Raw genomic sequence first — 23,553 nt, 5'->3', positions numbered from 1 at the left:
CGTCACTCCAGGGTCCACCCCCCCCAGCAGGCGCAGGCGCACTCCGGAGTCTCGGAGACCAACTTAAACCATGTAGTGAGCAGATGCCAGTAGTTCTCTTTAACCACGTCTGCCCCTGTCCTGAGCATGCGCAGTTAGACAGGGGGCCTGCTAGTGTGGTTACTCTATTTCTAACCTCCTAGATTGTCCGGCGTCCGGCTCAGGTTCATTTTCTCCATCTCTTAGTGGAAGTCACTTCGCCTAAAGTAGGAGTTGCTGTTAAACGTGCTCCTCCCATTAAACTACCACTCTGCTCTTAGAGGCGGGTCGCATCCTTTAGGCAGCCGGTCCTGACAGATATGAAAAATAAATGGCGTATGATAGAGAGCACTTAGAGTCCGCCGACTAAGCCACATAACAAAATCACTTTACAAAAAAATACTCTGCTTTGTTCCGTACTATATGCTTCATAAGACTCAGAAGACGTTTTATTGCCCCCAAGTCAGTGAGAACGGTACCTCTTTTTAGTAACAAGGACCTGTAGTATAAGCTGCGCAGGCGCGAGCCGCCCGGCCGCTGTGAGGCGCGGGAGCAGCCGGCATGTCAGCTTTCCTATCGCTGTCTGGTTGTTGAAACAGGATTCTGGCCTGGGTCCGGGGCCGCCATGGGGAAGGTGAATGTGGCCAAGTTGCGTTACATGAGCCGGGATGACTTCAGGGTCCTGACCGCGGTAAGAAGTTCGCCATTTTTCCCTCTCCCCTGACCTTTTCTACCGCGCGTGCTCTTCCTCTTCCTCCAAGTTTGCTGGGAGCTGAGCGCGCTTTAGGCCCTGGTACGCGGCCGAGGTTGGGAATGGGGAAAAGACCGGACAGTCGGATTTTTCAAAAGCCTTTGTTCAGAAGCTTTTTATCTTCCCCCACGTAAAGCAAAGACCCCTCTTTTCCTTCCTATTTTGCTCCCCTTCTCCAGAGCCACATCGAATCTCTGTAGCCTGGGAAGCTTCTCTGATCCTGGGCTTCTGACCAGCTGAGAAGGGTTTAAGAATCCTGAAGAGTAATTGATAGCATTGAGTTCCCTACTCACAGATTGAGTCACATAGCGTTCCTTCAGTTTCATTCAATCCACACATACTTATCGGATATGTAGTAACCGTTTTAGAGAATTCCACGGGTTACAGGACAGACAAGACGAAGGAGGCAAATCATCAAGTAAACGAATAAATAAGGGATAATGTGAAGATAATAAGTTCTATGAAGATGATAAAGCGAATAACGGAATAGAGACCCCTCATGGTGGAGGCAGGGAGCCTGAATACTGTTTTTAAATTCTTTAGTCAGAGAAGACTGCCCGAGTGCAAGAATCTTGTCTGTTTTTATAAAGTTCCTGGTATTTGGTAGGTACTGAATAAATATTTGCTAAGTAAAAGAAAGAATGCGGGGCGGGCATAACAGCTGAATGAGAAGGAGCCGGTCCAGTGAAGTCCTTGGAAAGAATTGAAGGGAGAGGAAGCTACAGTGGTGAGTGCAAAGGCCCCAAGGCAGGAACAATTTCTGAAGACTAGAAAGGCCAGTGTGGCTGGAGCATAGTGAGCAAGAGACTGAAGAGTTGGAGATGTAACTGGGAAAGGTGAGAGCCAGATCATGTGCTATAGATAGTCATGCAGGCTTGGTAAAGAATTTTGAATATATTCTAAGTATAGGGGAGCCACTGAATGTTGTTAAGCAAGGAAGTGACAAAAACGGATTTTATGGTCTTAGTCTTATAGCACAAAGATCAACACATAGATTAGGCATTTGCAGAATAAAACACATTTATTTAGGAGCTATTATTTTTTGCTTAAATAGGCATTTCTTAAGGAATAAACTATCAAATGCAAATTCAGTGTAAAATTTGGAAGACACTTCTTTCTCCTCCCATAGATTCTGAAATTCAGCCACACTTTCTCTAAATACCTACTGTCAAAAGATACCTTCCTTCTCTACTTCCTCAGCACATTAACTCACTCCTTAATGCCTCTGACAGAAATAGGGGAGTCGAGAATATTAGAGGCTGGGAGAAACAGAACAAAGCATGGAAGATTAGTTAAGTTTAAAGTGTGAGATTTTGGTTGGGACATCAAAACGATGCCAGATTTATCTTCCAAAACTTTATTTTTGCAATTCTTAAGTTCTTTTTGAAGCTCACCAAGGAATGGCCTAATTCATTAAATATTTCAGTCTCAGTTGAGTGTTACTAGTCTTGGTATCAGTGGCCACCTTTCCTTGACCATCTTCCCTTTACTTCTCTGGCACCTCCTACATCAATAATCATACTTTGACTGGCTGCCCTTACCTTCCAGTGTGAATTCCCCCCCCCCCCGAAGTTCTGTCCCTTATCCCTCCTTTTTCTTCCATTATCTCTCGCTTAATGATCACATCCACTTTATGTATGACTTTATCTCTTACCTCCATCAAGTAATTGACGATTTTTTCCCTGTAGTTATGACTTCATTCCCAAGTGCAGATCAGCCTTTCCAATTTTCCTTAAACATCTTCATCTGAAGTACCTTCCATGAAGGACCTTCCAACACCTCAGACTCAGTGTGCTCATATCAAATTAATCAACTTTGTCTACCCCTTCACTCCTTTCCCAAACTCTATTAAAATAATAATAATTATTACTATCTTAAAGCCTCTTCTTTCTTTTCACTTCACCTTTGACTCTTCATTCACTTTACCCTCCCACATCCAGTGCCAATCCCTCCCATACTAATTTCTTTAATTCTTTCCCTCCATTACCACCACCTCTTCCCTGTCCTGGCTTCTGTTTTCTCTGGCCCAGACTGTTGTCTTAGTTCTCCAATACAGCACCTCCAGTTTTTGCCTTCTCTAAACCACTTTGCATATTCCTGCTAGATTAACATCCTTAAAACAACCCTTAAATCTCCCTTGCCTAAGCATCTTCATGAGTTTCCTACTTTCCTTAGTATAAAATCTAAAACTTTTGGTCTACGTTTCAGGTCCTTTCATATCTTCTCATTAAATACCTTCTTAATAAATACCTGGAATATCTGTAGTTATTAAGCACAAATATTTGGATGTCAATACGTATTTTGGTACATACCATATGTTAGGAACTATGTTAAGCACTCACAATTCATACTCTTGAAGTGCATATAGTATAGTAGAGAGAGAGAGAGAATATGAATATCAATGATTAAATACCAAATTGTGATTTAAAATATGTCTAGAGAAGGTAATAATTATGTCTCACAATTGGTTGGGAAACTGCATGGTCAGGAAAGTTTGACGGAGAAGTTAAGTTTTTCACAAGGTTTTGGTAGACAACAGCTCTATGTTGATTATGATTGCATTTTGATTTCTTCAATTGCAGGTTGAAATGGGCATGAAGAACCATGAAATTGTTCCCTGCAGTTTGGTTGCTTCTATAGCCAGCCTTAAACATGGTGGTTGTAATAAAGTTTTAAGAGAACTAGTAAAACATAAACTTATAGCTTGGGAGCGAACGAAAAGTAAGTATTTGAGGCACCGTTTGTGATTTTCCCTGTAACTGGCTTCCGCCAGAGCAGGTATTCCAAAAAGCAGGTGGAAGCTGCCAGACTAGGAAAGCACTAGACATAGAACTGACACAGTACACTTCTACCATGTTCTATTGGTCAGAGCAATCACAGGGCCCACCCAGATCCAGGAGGCTAGAGAAATAGCCTTCATTTCCTCATAGGGGATTAGCAAGTTCCAATTGCAGAAGAACAAGTGGGATTAAGATATTGTTGCTGTCTTTGGCAAGTACAGTCTGCCAAAGGACTCTAGAGCATTACCTCTCAAACCATAGTGGTGAGGGATGAGTTTCTCTTTTTCCATCTATTATGGATCCGTACCTTTATAAAATAATAAAAATAATTACTAGAAAAATAAAAAACTGACAAAATACAGGCACAAATTCCTTCTTATTAGAATTGAAGACATAAAATAACTTAGTCAAATTGATACAAAAATTTTTGAACCACTTAGTTTCTATAACTTGTCACAGTCTAGTAACAAACATTTATAGACTGGTATCAGTCTGTAGGTTACACTTTGAGTAACACTGCTCTAGAGAAGAAATAAAAATTACAGCAAGAAATGCTAAAACTCATAAGTCTGGGTAGCTAGTGTTTTTCCAGCTAAGACTTCCCTTGTTTAAATTTTTCTCTTGACCTGATGTGACTTGATGGTACAGTGTAACTAAAATATGGTCTTTCTCATTTGATTTTTTCTAGCTGTCCAGGGCTATCGGTTGACAAATGCAGGCTATGATTACCTAGCTTTGAAAACACTTTCTTCTAGACAGGTGGTTGAGTCTGTTGGAAACCAGATGGGTGTTGGCAAAGAATCTGGTAAGTGCTGATAGTACTATTGAGTGCATTTTATTTGCTTTAGTTTATGTTTCCCCTTGAGAAAGGATTCATCTTTTCTATTTTTCTAACTAAACAGTAAATTGAAAAGTTGCTTGAAAGCAATACAGATTTTGAAATTACCCTTAGTTTAGTAAACTACTGTTTTTTCATAAGTCTATCACTGAAAGTTCAGTTATACCAAGAATCAGTTTTCCTCTAATAATTGAGATCTTTGGCAAATACTTTATTTGTTCTTATTTTAATATCTGATAAATTGAACATTTGTAATAATTTTTAAAAGTATCACAAGGGGGCTTCCCTGGTGGTGCAGTGGTTGGGAATCCGCCTGCAAATGCAGGGGACATGGGTTCGAGCCCTGGTCCAGGAAGTTCCCACATGCCGCAGAGCATCTAAGCCCGTGTGCCACAACTACTGAGCGTGTGCTCTAGAGACCACAAGCCACAGCTACTGAGCCCGCGTGCACAACTACTGAAGCCTGAGCACCTAGAGTCTGTGCTCCACAAGAGAAGCCACCCAAGTGAGAAGCACATGCAGTGTACCAAAGAGTAGTCCCCGCTCACCGCAACTAGAGAAAGCCCGCACGCAGCAACGAAGACCCAATGCAGCCAAAAATAATAAATAAATATTTTTTTTAAAAAGTATCACAAGGAAGTTATAAAAACCACACTTTCCATCACAGCAGTATGATCAACAGGGCAAAGTTAGATATGTGTAGAACCACAGAAAAAAATTCTAAAATAGCATTAAACAAATACCTATGTAGTGGTTTTTTATGTGTGGTAAAAATAAAGAACAGAGAAAGATTTTCTTTATGCCATGCTCTCTTATACACTACTTTTTGTCCTACAAAGTTTATGCTGTATAGTTACATACTTTAAACTGAGAGAGCAAAAAAATTAAAATTAGGGCTTCCCTGGTGGCGCAGTGGTTGAGAGTCCGCCTGCTGGTGCAGGGGACACGGGTTCGTGCTCCGGTCTGGGAGGATCCCACATGCCACGGAGCGTCCAGGCCTGTGAGCCATGGCCGCTGAGCCTGCGCGTCCAGAGCCTGTGGTCCGCAACGGGAGAGGCCACAACAGTAAGAGGCCCGAGTACCACAAAAAAAAAAAAAATTAAAATTAGAAGTAAAAAAACTATTAGGAAACCTATTCCAAAGGAGGTTGTTTTGGTACTTCATATGGTTTGTATGTCTACTATATTAATATCCAGAGTATGGTATATATTTAATAAGTAATATTAGACTTACTAAATACGGGAGTGTGTGTGTGTAAAAATGTATAAAATGATGTAATGAAACACCTCTTTTTCCTCTTAATTTTTTTATGTCCAATTTTTTTCAATTAAAAAAATGGCTTTCTTTTAATTTTTAAGAACTTCATTACTTGCAAAACAGAGTACGAGTACGGTAAAAAGTGAATCTTAACTCCTAACCCAGGTCTCCATCTCCTGTTACTACTTCCCAAAGCTATCACTATTTATTAATATTGTACATATCCTAGAAATATTCTATGTAAATACAAGTATATAATGTACTGAGGATGTATGTATATACATCACATATCTTTTTAATCATAGGTGAAAGCAAACAGTACTTACAATTCTACACCTTGATTTTTTTCCACTTGGTGCATCCCTGACATCATTTCATATTAGCAGAGGTGTCTTTCTTGTAGTTGCCAAGTATTACAGTCTTAGAAATTAAATTATTAGAGCTAAAGTTATGCACATTCAAAATTTTGATATTACCAAATTTCCTTCCAAATTGTGTCAATTTATAATCTCACGAACATGAGAGGCTGTTTCTCTCATGAGTAATTAGGACATGTTCTAAATGTTAGTATTAAAATAGCAACTTGTTTGATAGAATATTTATGGGAAGATCTCCATTCTGATTATTATAGGATTATATTTGGATACTCAGTATTTATTCATTGAAGCAATTTAAGAATTGAACTTCACATTGTTGAAAAGAAAGAATTTTTTTTCTTTTTGGCCCTGCTGCGTGGCAATGCAGGATTAGTTCCCCGACCAGGGATCTAACCCATGTCCCCTGCAGTGGAAGCGCAGAGTCTTAACCACTGGACCACCAGACAAGTCCTATGTTGAAAAGGAAGATATTATTAATCACTACTCTTACATGTAGGACACTAAGCAACAATTAGATGTATTCCCACTAAATGGAATTGAGCATTGAGCATCTTTGGAAGCAGTAACCTTTGACACCTTTGCATCCCTGTTTTCTTTTGTAGTAGATATTAATACATGTCATCATTTTGTATTGTAATTAAAATTACAATAAAAAGAATTTTGCTGAATGGTAACTATTTCTAGTTATTAGGAAAGATAAAATTTGGAACAAATAAAACCAAAGTTAGAAAATTGGAATTGTTTAAATTTACTGGAATAAAAATATAATAATGATCCTTTTAAAATTTTGACTCTAGATATTTACATTGTTGCAAATGAAGAAGGGCAGCAATTTGCATTAAAGCTTCACAGACTGGGAAGAACCTCCTTTCGAAATCTGAAAAACAAGCGTGATTATCATAAACACAGGCATAACATGTCTTGGCTTTATTTATCTCGTCTCTCTGCCATGAAAGAATTTGCTTATATGAAGGTATTTTTAATTTTATATTTTTAACCAAACAATATGTGTAGTTAAAAGGTTGTAGTGACATGCATCAGTCTGTTGCCTCCTCATCTCCCTACTCCTAGTCCCAATCCTTAACAGTCACTTTTTAACTCTTTAGACTATTTCTGGTATTTGTTTTTCTCGTGGTTTCCTTCTACGCAAAGGTATTTTCAGCTGTTATAAATGCATAAAGGCAACTTGTATTCTACAATATTAACAAGATAGAGTAGCCTGAAATAAATAGTGATGTAATTGCCTCACAAATATGTATGTGTGAATGTAAATCTATACCTGTCTATGCATATGTCTGTCTCTAATTGAAAACACCAGATAATTACCTTCTGTAGAAACCTTAGTCTCTCAGGTAAGTTGACTGGTATTTTTTTTTCCCTCAATGGAAGAAATGTCAATTTATGAATTTGTATGTATATTAGAAATGGTAAAAATCTTTAGTTTTCAACCTTTTACCTTCCAAATTAAGTTCAACATAGATTTACTAAATATCTTTAATAATAACCAAATTAATTGTCTTCACTAATAATTTAAATTAGAAAATAACTGCATTCTTATTATTCTCTCCAGTAGGATTTATTTGTTATAACTTATCTTTTTAAAATTTTGAATTATTAAAAGTCACTCCAGTGTATGACCTGTTGTTTCTTGGGAATTTCAGTTTGATGTTCTTTGAGTAGGTTATTTTAATTCATGTGCTTAAATTTTTAGTAATCCTGAGGGAAGAATCCTCTAGTCAGTATAAGTAAGTGATATCAATACCATACATGTTGTGTTTTTTGTGTTATATCAATGGTTTGTATCCTGTGATAGTAAGTAGGCAGTTTAGTAGGAATTGTTATACATTTCCACCAAACTATATTAAGTGTCTTCTTGGAGTTTTTATATGAAGGCACAGGAATAGAGCCTGGTTGTGGATAAATATGCTTCTTAAATTTATTCTCTCTTTTCCTAAGCGAAAATAAGATAAGATTGAGCTATAACTTAAGGGTTAAGCTATGGTACAAGGGCTAGACCACTATGACAATAGTTAGAGTTGTCACATACTGTTGAGCTGCCAAAGCATGTTCAAAACCATTTGGATTTAAAAATAACAAATATATGGCCAAGCAGACAATCTTTGGGGAGAGGGAAATAGTTCAGTTCCTGTCCAAAGAAGGTAGGAAGTAGAGTAGACAGCTCTTAAAATTAACCCTGTTAATAAGCATATATTGAGTGTCAGCTGTGTGCCTACCTCTATATTAAGTATTTTGTTGGGGGAGGTGAACAGCGGATACCAAAGAAATAACGAGTGCAGTGTGTGTCTTAAAGTTGGAAAGATAACATGAACACACCTAAAACAGAACAGTTTAAATGTCAAATTATATGTTGAGTTTAGAGAATCTTCTGTAGAGTAGAATGATCGTTGAAGGAGGTTTCATAAGTGAGTGGGAGTTGAGTAGAGTAATGGAGTTGCATATGATTTGTCTGTAAGGAAAAGACAATAAGACAGTGTACTTTGCAAAGGAACCAGAATGGCAAAGACATGAATATTCGTGTGAGCCCTGTGTGTATGGGGACAGTCACTAAGGTGACTGTCTTGATCACACTCCAGAGTGTTTATTGGACAGAGTATTGAGAGAACTAGGACTGGATAAGTGGATTAAAGAGTTTTGAAAACTAGGAAAAGTTATTCAGACTGAAGTCAATATTTACAGCCATTGTAGTTTTTTTAAAATGGAGTATTGACGCAAGCATCTTAGTTGGTATTGGTACACTGAAGAAAGGTTTGGTGTGGTAGCAAGAACTAGAACCACTGTTGGCGTGATTCAGGTATCAATGACAAAGGCCCTGTCACATAATAGATTTATATTGTATATTGTGGTCTGAAGAAAAAGGTCAGTGCTGTATAAACTGAAATGCCTAATATATTGGAATATTTCATTTCCTGATATGCCAGAAGACAGAATATTTCCTAAATTACAATTTATTTCCATTTGAATTTTTTAAGCACACTCCCAGGAAATGACAGAAACTTACAAAATAGAAGATATACATATTGTAAGAGACGAAACTTCTTGAAGGCAGAGACATTTTCACACTCATTTTTGTAAACCTAGCACAGTGTATAATATTTAGTAAATGTTCAGTAAGTGAATGTTTGGTAAAAAAGTGAATTACAGGGGCTTCCCTGGTGGCGCAGTGGTTGAGAGTCGGCCTGCCGATGCAGGGGACACGGGTTCGTGCCCCAGTCCGGGAAGATCCCACATGCCGCGGAGCGGCTGGACCTGTGAGCCATGGCCGCTGAGCCTGCGTGTCCAGAGCCTGTGCTCCACAACGGGAGAGGCCACAACGATGAGAGGCCCGCGTACCGCAAAAAAAAAAAGTGAATTACAAAAACTGGTTTACAATGTTGTTTTTATGTATAGCTCCTTCTGTGCAGTGAATAAACCATGCATAAATAATCGTGTGTTAACTGTAATTTTGTAAAGGCTTACATGTTTTTTTTTCTGGTTGTGGACAGGTACACTTAATTTTATTGTTCCCTAAAAATTAATGACCTTTTCATTACTTTTTACCTGTTTTGCTATATTTTAGGCATTGTATGAAAGGAAATTTCCAGTTCCAAAGCCAGTTGATTATAATCGCCATGCAGTGGTCATGGAACTCATAAAAGGCTATCCTCTGTAAGTATAATTCTTGGAACCTTCAGTCCTAATAAATAATTATAAGGTTCAATTTTAAAAAATAATTTTTTTTTGTAAATGGAATATTGCTTCTGGGAGGTTAGAAATTAACATAAAGTAGTAGCCTTAAAGGCAAATTGAAAATTCAGTTTCATTCTGACAATATGGATTTTACCACAATTTTTTTTTTTTTTTTTTTTTTGCGGGCCTCTCATTGTTGTGGCCTCTCCCATTGTGGAGCACAGGCTCCGGACGCGCAGGCCCAGCAGCCATGGCTCACGGGCCCAGCCGCTCCGCGGCATGCGGGATCCTCCCGGACCGGGGCACGAACCGGTATCCCCTGCATCGGCAGGTGGACTCTCAACCACTGCGCCACCAGGGAAGCCCGACAATATGGATTTTATACTCTCTGACTCAGTAAATAAACAGTCTAGTATGTGCCAAGCGCTGTTCTAGGCTCCCCAGTAAACAAAACAAAGTCCCTGCCCTCATAGAGCTTACTTTCTGATGGAAGGAAACTTGCAGGAAATAGCTAAACAAGGAAATATTTGATACATCAGATGGTGGTAAATGCCATGCATAAAAATAAAGTGGGGTAAGGAGGACAGGAAGTGTTGAGGTGGGTGGGTGTAGGAGGCTGCTATTTTACATGGAGTGACCAGGAAAAGTCTCCTTGATAAGGGGATTTTTGAGCAGAATCCTGAAAGGAGAGAGGAAATCATGCAGATATCTAGGAACATTTCAGGCAGAGGCAAGAGCAAATGCGTAAATCCTGGAATGGGAGTATGCCTGCATGTTCAGGAAACAGAAGGCCACTGTGGCTGGAGCTGAGTGAGTAAGGGGAGAAATTGTAAATGATGAGATCACAGAGGCAGCAGACGATTTGTAAGCCATTGCAAGGATGTTCTATTTATTTATTTTGGTGGGGAGGATATATTTGACATACAACATTCAGTAACTTTAAGGTTGATTTGATACATTTATATTTCCTAATGTGATTGCCATTGTAGCAATAGTATAAGGACTATTTTGATTGAGACAGGAAGCCACTGGAGGATTTTTTTTTTTTTTTTTTTGGTGGCAGTGAAAACTCCAGGTCCTAACCACTGGACTGCCAAGGAACTCCCTGCCATTGGAGGATTTTGAATTAAGAAGAGACATGATCTGACTAATGTTTTAATGGTATCACTCTGACTGCTGTATTGAAAATAGACTGAAAGGAGACTAGGACAGGATTAGGAAGAAAAGTTAGGAAATTATTGTAATAATGCAAGCAAGAGATGATAGTAGTTTAGATCAGAGTGGTAGATGTGAAGGTGATGAAAAGTGGTCAGATTTTGGATATGTTTTACAGTCAGGGCCTACATGATTTGTTTGGGATTGTATTGATATAAAGGAAGGGGCAGGTAAGGATAACACCAAGATCTGGGGCCTGAATAATTGGAGGGATAAAGTTGCCATTTACAGAAATGGGAAAGACTGCAGAAAGACAGTTTGGAGTTAGAGGGTGGGGCAGAATCAGAGGTTCAGTTTGGGACATGGTAAGTTAGAGATGCCCAGAAGCTCAGAGAAGTCTAGATTGAAGTCTGTGTATGAGCCTGTATGAGATCACCAAGAATGGTTAAGATAATAGGTCTTAAGATTAACCTTTGAGGAGCTCCAAAATTTATACGTCAGGGAAAAGCTGAAGAACTAGCTAAAAAAACTAAGAAGGAATGATCAGTGCAGAAAGAGGACAGCCTGAAGAGTTAGTGTACCAAGGGTCAAGTGAAAGGAGCTGCTTCAAGGAGGGGGAAGAGGTTAACTGACAGACCAGATAATGATGAAGGTGGAGAATTGACCATTGGATATAGCAACATGTAAGTCATTGGTAGTTTTGACGAGAGCTATTTCATTGGAACAAGGTTGAATGAAAGCTTGCTTGAAATGGGCTCATTAGAGTGCTCATTGAATTGGAGAAAGCACAAGTAGAGGAGTTTGGCTGTTAAGATGAAAGAAAGAATGTGGTGTACTGGGAAGAAGATACAGAATTGAATGGGTTGTGTCTTTTTTTTTTTTTTTTTAAGCTGTTATATCTGTATGCTGGTAGGATTGAAGAGAAAACTGCTAGGGAGGCATGATGAAATGGAAATAATATTTAAATGTAAATACACACATGCTTGCTTTCATTAAAATCATAAATGAGGACAAATAACCATTTTCACACTTAACACTTTCAGATGTCAGATACACCATGTTGAAGATCCTGCATCAGTATATGATGAAGCTATGGAACTAATTGTTAAACTTGCAAATCATGGGCTGATTCATGGAGATTTCAATGAATTCAATCTCATTTTGGATAAAGATGACCACATCACCATGATCGATTTTCCACAGATGGTTTCAACTTCTCATACCAATGCTGAATGGTATATTCTGGATGTAACTGTGTTTATGTGTGATGCAGTCATCTTTTATTTATTAATAATTTTTAAGCTTTGTCATACTGTCATTGGGGTTAATAACTGGTTTGAAGTGGCTGATGTTAAGAGTCTAAAAATTGGGATGTCAGAATGCTCTGATTTTCCCACTAAGAATTTTTCTTACTCCTCGGTATTTTAAAACTGAAAAAAAATGCACTTTGATACAGTTTTTAAAACCTATTCATTAAAATAACGCTGTATATTAGAAATCTGAAGAAACTGCCTACTTTTATAAATCATCAAAAGAATTTGAATTACTCTTGTAACCTGACAGACTTGAAAAAGTCAAACTTTCTCAGCCATGGAACTCTTTATTCAAACAAACGTTTAGGTGGAAGCCCAATTTTTAAAACAAAAGCCTGCTCAGAAGAAGTAGGGACATGGAAGGAGGAACCCTAGAACCACATCCTCTCTGCCTTTCCCCTTTTCTCTCTGCTTCATGGTTGCCTCCAAGAGGGCTTCACCAGGCATAATTTAATAATTTTTTATGGCCTTGATGAAAGTTACGGTTTTGTACTGAACTCAGTTACCAGACTGGTAATATCTCTCATGTTGTTTTTAGCTTTTATTTTGATAAGAGAAAGGAATTCACGTAAAACCTCATCCCTGACACAGGGCAGAATCACTTCATATACTGTGATAATCTTATTTCTCATATTACTTGACCATTTAAACAGCCACATTGTGAAATATGACAGGATATTTTACTTTATGTGTTTGTATTCTATGATGCAATTGAGTGTAATCAGATTAAGATTGAGTATTTTTTTTCTTCTGTTCTCTCAATTCCATGTCATCCTGTCTCTTAATTCTCCCTTTCTGGAAACCTTCTAGAGAATTCAATCTGTTCTGGCTGCTTTATGGTAGCCTAAAAAGCAGTCTGATATTCAGAGGTCCTTCTACTCTCAGTCCAGATTAACATGTCTCCAGATAACTATTTATAAGCCACAGTATCAGTTATATCCTATAGATGTTTACTGCATATTAGCTAATGGGTAATAAAGATAATATAAACATAACATTAGTCCCCAAACTTTTTCTTATGAGTCACTAGTTTATTTTTGTCTTCACCTTTCCCAGTTGACTAGAGGTTCTAGTGAACATAGCTGAAGCTGATGGGAACTATAATCAGACAGACTGGAAACTAGAGAGGGATAGTAGAAATCTGCCCCCAAACTGCAGGCCCTTATCTTTTTTTCTGGGATTCATATATATGTCTCACAGTATGGGAAAACCTTGAGTTTTCTAACCATAAGAACTGTATGCCATTGACAGCTTATAGTCCTTGTTCCTGGGCTTTTAGTTTTTCAAACACCAGCAGCTGATTTGTTTCTTTTTTCTTTTGAGTAACATCCTTTTCTCTTTCATGTAACAACAAGAATGTCATAACAAGGATGTTGTCTTTGGCTAATAAGGAAAAAGATGAACAACAAAGGCTATATAAAAAATGATTCTTGCTTTTGCAGGTATTTTGACAGAGATGTTAAATGCATCAGAGATTTCTTCATGAAACGTTTCAGCTATGAAAGTGAGCTTTTCCCAACCTTTAGTGATATCAGGTTTGTATACTATGTTGCATAAAATGATAGAATTCTGAATACCAGATTTATTTAGTTCTAAAAGTTAACACTTTCATCTAAAAAATTTTCATTATTATTGTTTTTCTGTATCATTGCTATATAATATACAAATGAAACTTAAAAACTATGCCTACCTGTGGTCCATTAACCTTACTGAATTTGGAGGAGGAACCTACTTAGTTTCTTATAAATTCGAGAACGCTTATTCAATATAGGATGCTATGTGAATAACCCATTTTTAAGGAATCAAGCCAAGTGTTTATCAGAAATTGTGTTTTTCGTTTATTCACTATAGGAGCTATATTTAATTGATTCATGGAACATAATTATATGTAAATTCACACAGCCAAATGTTCTCATTTTGTATACGTAGTTAAGATATTGTTTTCTGATTTGGGATGATTGACATAACTTAAAATCTTTAGCCTCCTCTGAAAGTTAATTTATTAAGTCAGTATCAACTGAAGTTTCTGTAACTTTTCTACTAATATCTGTTGCTCTTCACAGTCATTTTATTCCTTTTTTTTTTTTAAGATTCATTATTTATTTTTGGCTGCATCGGGTCTTAGTTGCAGCACACAGGATCTTTGCTGAGGCATAAGGGATCTTTCCTTGTGGCGTGCAGGCTTCTCTCTAGTTGTGCCGTGCGGGTTTTCTCTTCTCTAGTTGTGGTGCTCAGTATCCAGGGCATGTGGGCTCTGTAGTTGAGGCGCACGGGTTCCAGAGCGTGTGGGCTCTATAGTTTGCCACACACAGGCTCTCTGGTTGAGGCATGAGAGTTCAGTAGTTGTGGCGTGCGGGCTTAGTTGGCCTGCGGCATGTGGGATCTTACTTCCCTGACCAGGGACTGAACCCACATCCCCTGCATTGTAAGGCAGATTCTTTACCACTGGACCACCAGGGAAGTCCCTCACAGTCATTTTATTCTTAGATGACAACCAGCTATGTCCTTTACATTTGTGTAGTTAAGTGATTTAAGTATTACCTTTTAGGCAGAGAAAAACCTTTAAAATATATAAACTGTTAAACTCATTTGAGAGTCGTAATTTATCAGAACACTAAATACTTAATTCATGTCAGGTGGATTTTTTTCTCGCTCTCTAAATGCATAACATTCTTTTCTTTTCCTAGGAGGGAGGACTCTCTTGATGTAGAGGTTTCTGCCAGCGGCTACACAAAGGAAATGCAGGCAGATGATGAACTACTTCATCCAGTAGGTCCAGATGATAAAAATATTGAAACAGAGGAGGGATCTGAATTCTCATTTTCTGATGAAGAGATATCAGAAAAAGCAAAGGACTGTAGATCAGATATTGAAAGTGGACAGAACTCTATAGGTGAATCAGTTGACTGCTGTTACAGATCATCTGGAGACCTTGAACAGATAAAGGAAGACAGTTTGTCAGAGGACAGTGCTGATGCACATAGTTTTGAAATGACTGAATTCAATCAGCCTTTAGAAGAAATAAAAGGGCAGGTTGTTACAAACAGTTCTGTAACTGAGTTTTCTGAGGAGAATAGCAGAACTGAACATGACACCAGGCAAGATGATAAGACAGGTCAAGGTGGAATCCTCATGGGCTCTGAGGAGTATGAAGATGAGTGCCCTCATACGATTGCCTTGTCATCAGTAAACAAAGAATTAAGGCCTTTCAGGTATAGACTTCTGTTGATTGGTGTTTTACTTTAATCTGGAGACCTAGACTTTGATTCTGGTAAATGAATGTTTTTGTCAAATGACATGACAGCTATATTCTGCATCATCATGTGCAAAATGAAAGCAAATAACTCTTATAGTTAAAATTCAAATAACCCTCTACAATTGTCTTATGCTAGACAGCCTATTTATTCAATTTTAAGCAGTTCTGCTTTCAAATTCAAACTGATTACTTTCAAATAGTTAATAAGATCTCTTGATAAGTTGATGAGGTTTTAGATGGGTGAATTATTTGTATTTTTTAATAATTATTCATCTAATATATGTTTGGTTAATGTATAGTCCAATAAACATGTAGTAAGTGTGCTCTCTTAAAATATCTACTTACAGTGAATTTTCCCTCATGCTTTGAACCTTCTGTACTTATTTGTTAATGTACAGTTAAAATTACTGATATGTTATTTTTCTTTTAAGATTTTTTTTTTTTGGACAAATATTAGTGAATCAGCCTCAGCTTAGATTAGCAAAAGATCTAAAATTTAACTTTTAGATTTAGGGTAGTTTGATGAAATATGGCTTTATGTATTTCAAAGTAGTAATATGATATAAATTAAGCATAATTAACTATTAAAAATTAACTAAATTTTGATTTTAATTTTAGAGATGAAGAAAATATGGAAGATACTAATCAACATAGAACAAGAACTCTGAGTGTTACTTCTGTGGGCAGTGTGTTAAGCTGTTCAACAATTCCTCCGGTAACTATTCATTCAACATTTCCCAGGTGTTTATTAGCACCACTGTGGACAGATTATTAAGCTTAGGCGCTCTGAGGATTAGATGATGTACAGGACCACCTTGGCCATTTGGACTTCACATGTTGATAGTATAAAATTGATAACAAGTGCAAATTTAGTAAATAGAGAGGGTTCACTTCACTTTTAGCTGGAACGATCAGAGCTTTCAGGGAAAACACAGCATGTAAGTTGGCTTGAATTTGAAAGATTAAAATCATAGAAATTTAAATCCAAGGGGGACCTTGTAGATTCTCATGTGATCTTGTCCCTGCATTTTAACAATTAGGAAATTGAGGCACAGACAAGTTACATGACTTTGCTCAAGATTACTCAGCTAGTGACAGCACTGCACCTCAAATGTGAAAATGCACGAGCTTCGCTAGCTAGCTTGTTCTTAAATTGTGAAAGAGGAAAATAGGTAATTGTAAAACTTTCAGTGTCCCAAGCTTTTGTTGGACATTTAGCAACAAATGTCCAAAAGAATTTCATAAAGGACATTTTCTGGACAGGATAATGAACGTATAGTCCAGCTCCTACCGATGAGCTTTTATGCCTGCCGGCCATTTCTCCTGGCTACCCGGAAGGAAGAATCAGTTTGTTTCCTTTGTAGATTTTAAGCAGAGATAAAATTACATAATTGGTATGGTAGGTTTTTTCCTTCTGGTTGAAGGTACTAAGTTGAATACCATTGAAACTAGTTTTTATTGATAACTTTACTTAAAATGAGCAAAAGAAGAAAGTCAGTTTAGAAGGTAGAAAGGAGGAAATCAAATTATTATTTAGAAAGTGAATTCACAGGGAAAGAACTTTGTTTTTTCCTGAACTTCTCATTTTTTAAGTTCAGATATATTGTTAACAAGTTAAAATGTACACCCTGTGGAGGGTAATATGGGACATTTACAAAATTAAATCAGTTATCAAAAAATAAGCTAAAAATAACAGTACTCTGTTTTATTAATATAGTGCACTTTTAGTAGTACTGGTATCTTTACTCAATAATAGAAACATTTGGAACTTGTGAGACCAAAATAAAAGAATAAAATTCTGTAAATGCACTGATTTTATATATTCTTCTGATGGCCTCATAATTTACCTGATTTTCTGAACATAAAATTTAAGTCTGTGAAATCTTTGAAACATCTTTTAATTATGATGGAAGATAATATCTCCCTTTAAGTATTATCACCTGTCTTGGTTAAGAATTTCTTTCACTTTATGATTGCCTGTCCATTCTTGGCTTTGATATTTTTCTGTACTTATTGAGATATATTCACCCTCCTTTCTTTGATTTTATCAGATTCAAAACATAAGTGCATTTATATCTAATTGTTGGATTGGCCAAAAAGTTCATTAGGGTTTTCCTGTAAGATGTTACAGAAAAACCCGAATGAACTTTTTGGCCAACCCAGTACAGTGTTGTAAAATTGGCAATTGCATATAAAGAAGTTAGATTACTTCTGCTACTTTCTTAAATTCTAAGTTATGCTCTTTTTTGTATATAAAGATGATGACACTAACATTGTCTTTAGGTCTTGTCTTTATGCCATTTAACTTACAGCTAACAGAAGGAACTTATATTTCAAATGGGGTCAAGCCTATAATAAACTGGATTATAAAATACAGATCTGCCTTTAGTCTAAGGGGGGAAAAGATCTCTCTAGCCAGCTTAATCAAAAAGGTTTCCCTCTAATCATTGGAAACAAATTGACCGTGTTAACTTCTAATTCTTTTGGGAATTTGGTCATACGATTTTCCTTGAGGTCGTATTCCATTTTTTTTAAAGGGTCAGGAGATAAAAAACTGTTTTATTACCTTCGTTAATTTGATGATTGTTGTTTTCGTGTCTGCAAAACTAAAAGATTTGCTCTGTGTTCTTTGAAATTGTAAAATCTGTTTTCCTCTTTAAAATACTTTTATAGTTCCCTATTTATTGGCAAAGTTGCCATTTATGAATGCTGTTCTTTCTCATATGTAACAGAATTAAATTCCAGCTAAACATTAAGGTATATTGATTTTAAAAAAATACATACATGGCCACCATCAATAGCAACAAACAACAAAACAATAACAAAGTACATGATTTTCATTCATTTTTTTCACGTACTCCTTGAAATAATACAGAAGTACAGTTGACCCTTGAACAACACTGGTTTCAATATGTGGGGTTTTTTAATAGTAAATGCTACAGTACTATATGATCTGTGGTTGGTTGAATCCGCAGGTGCAGAGGAACCTCTGATACAGATGGCTGACTCTAAGTTATACTCAGATTTTTGACTACACAGTGAGTGGGTCAATGCCCCTAACACCCTCATTGTTCAAGGATCAACTGTATTTTATTTCGCATTTCATCATTTTTTTGAAAAAATATACTAGTGTGGATTTTTCTCCCACTTTTTAACATGAAAATTATTAACCTTGTAGGATTTGTAAATTGTTCTGAATTAGGAGGTATATGCATAGTGATTCATTACCTCCTTATTTTCTTTAGCTGCTTGATATGATTATCTTATGGTCTCATTGAAGTAAAGAACAAAGGGGAAGTTCAAGCAGAATATTTAGAAAATAAATTGATTTTTTTTTTCTTGGAACTATCCCAGAGGCCTCTGTCTGAACTCCTCTAGTTTAAATGTGGTGCATGTTCTACTGTTGTCTCAGTCTCCTGTTGGGTACCTTCTTTCCTAGTTTTATCTCTTTTCCTTACTGAGTTTACTTCTTTATGTGGCAGAACGGATTTTAGTAGTTTTTTGAGTGAGTTTGGGTGGGGGAGAGGACTTTTTATTACTAAAAATGTCTTTTTATCGTGTCCTCACACCTGATTGAGAATTTAAGTATTAGAGTTGTGGTTTGGAAATAATTGACCTTCAGAATTCTGAAGGTATTGCTTTGTTCTCTTGGTGATAGTTAAGACGATGCTGATCTGATTCAGGTTTCTGGTCTCCTGCTGGGGTGAGGAGGCTGTGATAGTTGCCTGGCTTCCTAGGGTAGAGAAAAGTCCTAGAGGCCAGTCACTCATGTGTTAAACTTTCAGCCAATCTTAATGCTTTCAGTAATGAAATTTCTGGGATAGCAACCAGGTGCTTCTAAGACTCTGGCCTTCCTGGAACTGCATCTTCTGGGATATCAGCCTCTGCAGGAACTTGCATTTTTATTCTTCTGTTTCGCTTTATCTTCTTTTACTTTTCCTCCCACTGAGAATCATTAGACTAAAATAAAGAGGGATAACTTGTTAAAGCCTGTCTGCCTAACTATGTAAAATATCTGAAGTCTGCATTTAACTTATCTGATCCAGAGTTTTATATTACACATATACAGTCCAAGAAACAGTGCATTAGGCAGACTGGTTTTTCTAGCTCCTTTTTACCTCTCAAATCCATTAATGTTTAATTTTTTAACTTGACAGATTTTTAATAAATGCTTCTTTGTACCTAGCATGGGGTGGAGCATATTAAGAAGAGACCCTTGCTTCAACCCTTTCAGCGTTCACTCTTTTTTTAGGAGAGGTTGGATGATGCAAGATTATACACAATTAAACAGGCTGCTTCAGAGGAAAAAAAAATTATGTGAACGGAATATTCAGATTTTATTCTTCATCTTGTAAGTCATTTGACATTGGCAGCCTGTGTCTTAAGTGATAAGAAATAATTTGAATTTATGATCATTCACCGTGTGAAAACATACTGTTTCTCCCAGAAACTGTATGAGGACTTTTCCATGAGTAACTGCTGCCATCAGGTCATCTCTACACCTGAAGTTATGAAGGCACTCTTGTGTATATTTGACCAGTAGTAAATGCTTTCAAACATAATTTTCCACTACAAAACCATGCCTCCTTTTACCTAGAAAGCAAAGGAATAAGCAGATTGTTTTGGTTTTGTTTGTTTGTTTTTGTTTTCTTTCCATCTTGTTGGGTTTGGGGATTATGGTTGGTTGGTTTTTCCCAGTTTTCCTGATAGACACTAGGTGGCACTATGATGATTTGTTATTTAAAGAAATGTGACTGTTCACTACTATGTGCTACTTTTTGCTGTAATCTGTATTTCTGTTAGGAATTTAATTCCTCCTATTTTAATAACAGTTTGGTGTTTTCTCTTATTGCTGTTTAATATAGTACTGTCAGTGTTTGGAATTTTTTAAAACTCATGCTTTTAACAGAAATTTGAAAAATATTAGCAGTGTAAATCTTTGTTTTATTGAATGTTTACTCCTTATCAAAATGTTCCATTATCAGTGATACTAATTCATGAAATCTTTCCAGGAATTGGTGAAACAGAAGGTGAAGCGTCAGTTGACAAAACAGCAAAAATCAGCTGTGAGACGACGGTTACAGAAAGGAGAAGCAAATATATTTACAAAGCAACGGAGAGAAAACATGCAAAATATTAAATCAAGTTTGGAAGCAGCTAGCTTTTGGGGAGAGTAATATATTTAAGAAGTTGAATATTTTTCAAAAAGTTACTATGATCCCTTTTTAAGCCACCTTTAGTATTTTTTGCACCAAGGCAGATATATATATAAAAATAGATAAGTAAACCCTCTTTCATCAATAAATTTGACTCATTCGGTACATGTCTTCTAAAGAATAAGTATAGTAATTCTGCTAAAGCAACCCAGTTTTCCAAGTAATTTTTTGTTAGGAATATTTGAGTTTTTTGTTTTTTGTTTTTTGTTTTCAGTACGCGGGCCTCTCACTGTTGTGGCCTCTCCCATTGTGGAGTACAGGCTCCGGACGCGCAGGCCCAGCGGCCATGGCTCACGGGCCCAGCCGCTCCACGGCATGTGGGATCTTCCCGGACCGGGGAACGAACCCGTGTCCCCTGCATCGGCAGGCGGACTTAACCACTGCGCCACCAGGGAAGCCCTTGAGTATCTTTTAAAATCGAAATATCACTGTTTTTGCCTGGTTTTGTTCTCTACCACAAACAGGTAGATTGCTTGGTTTCATATTCCAGCTTTTCCACTTACTAGTGGAAACAACCTTAGGCAAGTCTCATTTCTCTCTCCCTCTTTCTCCTTCTCTGCCTCAGTTTTCTTAGTGTTAAAATTGGATTTATAACTACTTTGTAGCCTTGTTGTGAGGATTATATGAGACAGTGCACAGAAAGCACTTAGAACAATGTCTAGCACTTTAAAGTGTAGCTATTGGAATGGTAATTACAATGATGTTTATCTTTCAGAAAATCTGCTAACGACTTGGTTGCATTTTATTTAGCCACAGGAAGAATTCACTGCCATATATTTTTTTAGTCTCTTGTATTAAGGGTAAACAAGCTATGTCTCCTTTTATTTTCTGCTACTTAAATTGGTAATGTGGTCATGGGAACAGAAATTTGAGATAGTCACACCATGATTTTTACAGTTTCCAGTTTTTATGCAGCCTGAACAGAAGTAGAAGACTTAAGGGTGGGGGGAAGTAGAAGGGATGAGAAGTGAACAGTTCTTTCTGATGTTCTTAACTGGGTGGGTCAAGAACATATTTCATGTCAAAGATAACAAATATAGTTGACCCTTGAACAACGTGGGTTTGAACTGCGAGGGTCCACTATACACAGATTTTTTTTCAATAAATACATACTACAGTACTGCGTGATCTGAGGTTGGCGGAATCTGTGGATGTGCGAGGGCTGATTGTAAAGTTATAGGTGGATTTTCAACTGGATTGGGGGTCATCGTCCCTAACTAGGCCCCACATTCAGCTATACTCCCTTCACTGGGTGCAGGAAAAAAGAAAATACATAAGGCATGGTTTCTCCCTCAAAGACTTTATAATCCAGTGAGATGTGAAAGTGGGTTCTTAGGTACATGTACCTGATGATAATCCAGTCTCTTCAGCAACAGCATGGCCCGTAAGAGGGATGTCCCTTGCAGTGGAAAATGGCCACTAGATGGCAGTGTCACCCCACAGTCACCAGCCAGGATGTCTTTGAATTAACTTGCATCTGTAGTTAGCATTGGCCAGGAGATACAACAGCAGATTCTTTTCCAAGATTGACAAAGACAGCAGATTCCCTTTAACCTTTGCAAAATTAATTCTACTGTTCCTTCACAAGACCTATCTAATAAAATCACTGTAATAATACAGATGCAAGAAAATATCACATCTAATTCCCTTGAAAATTATACTAATTTTGAAAGTATTTACATAGCTTTGAATTTTAGGTATATCTTTAAATTCAGGTATTCTTTTTTTTTTTTTTTTTTTTTTTTTTTCTGCTGTACATGGGCCTCTCACTGTTGTGGCCTCTCCTGTTGCGGAGCACAGGCTCCGGACGCACAGGCTCAGCGGCCATGGCTCACGGGCCCAGCCGCTCCGCGGCATGTGGGATCCTCCTGGACCGGGACATGAACCCGTGTCCCCTGCATCGGCAGGCGGACTCTCAACCACTATGCCACCAGGGAAGCCCTATTCATTTTTTATAATCTATCTACTTTAAAGCATTTTGATAACATAATGTTGAAGACAGCATAATAGAACCACAGAATATTTATTTTGGAATACATTTTCTTATATTAAAAGTTTCAAAACCAATTTGGGAAACTATATGACTTCACCCTACTCAGCTTTATTCAGTTGACTCAGTCTACCTTTTGGGTACCTATTACATAAAAAGCTTAACTACTATTTGAGGAACTTAGAAGGCAAATAAACAGTGCTTACCCTTAATAGTCTAAGATTTCCTGTGAGTTACAGAACAAATTAGTCAAATGTACAAACCTAAACAAATTATTCTGGGTCCAATCACAATGATTTTTAAAAGATGTTTTTGAGTAGCCATCATATAGAAATTAGAGACTTTGCCTTAATCAGACAAGATTTAACCCTCACATTTTAAAACATCCATAGTGAACAATAAGAAAAATTTTTAAGTCTACTACTAATATAGTAAAACTGTATTATGACGCAAAACACTTGTTGAATCTGGGAGTTTCAAATTTAAATCCTGGTTTTACCACTTCCCAGGTACCTTCTGTAGCCTCTGTAACCTCGCTTTTTTGATTTGTAAATGAAGACATTTAATGGTCCCTGTCTCGAGGTTGTTCTGAAGAGTAAATGAAATAACACCTTACAGGAGCTTAGCACAGTGCTTGATGCTGGTCCCTCAGTATCCCCTGGGGATTGGTTCCAGGACCACCTGTGGGTATCAAAATCGTCTCATGCTCAAGTCCCTTAAATAAAAGCGCAGACGGTGGGTCCTCCATCTCAGCGGGTTCTGAATCTAAGGATACAGAGGGCTGACTGTATGTTTAGTGTATGGTTCAAATGACTTAAGGTTACCAAAAGGGAGATTCCAGAGGAATCTTTCCATTTTTCAAGGTATTTCAACTATGATTTTATCAAGACGTACAGATACTTTGCTTGCAGCTTT

At 37.3% G+C, this 23,553-nt stretch overlaps 1 protein-coding gene across 2 annotated transcripts; it reads left to right on the top strand.

The window, feature by feature from the left end:
- RIOK2 (RIO kinase 2) lies at window positions 1–22,347 on the top strand. Of its 2 annotated transcripts, none has more exons than XM_079918368.1 (10): window positions 1–709; window positions 3,352–3,490; window positions 4,238–4,354; window positions 6,819–6,994; window positions 9,599–9,687; window positions 11,907–12,098; window positions 13,619–13,711; window positions 14,864–15,388; window positions 16,051–16,147; window positions 20,445–22,347. In XM_079918368.1, exons 1-10 carry the CDS (start codon window positions 644–646, stop codon window positions 20,607–20,609), a joined length of 1,659 nt encoding a protein of 552 aa, XP_079774494.1. In that variant the 5' UTR covers window positions 1–643; the 3' UTR covers window positions 20,610–22,347. The 2 variants fall into 2 exon arrangements, with proteins under 2 accessions (XP_079774494.1, XP_079774495.1); XM_079918369.1 differs by having other exon boundaries at window positions 1–1,605.
- The last annotated feature ends 1,206 nt before the right edge of the window (window positions 22,348–23,553 follow it).

This window comes from Stenella coeruleoalba, assembly GCF_951394435.1.
Source record: "Stenella coeruleoalba genome assembly, chromosome: 3".
Lineage (NCBI taxonomy): Eukaryota > Metazoa > Chordata > Mammalia > Artiodactyla > Delphinidae > Stenella > Stenella coeruleoalba.
This window is presented reverse-complemented; position numbering and strand designations above follow the sequence as displayed.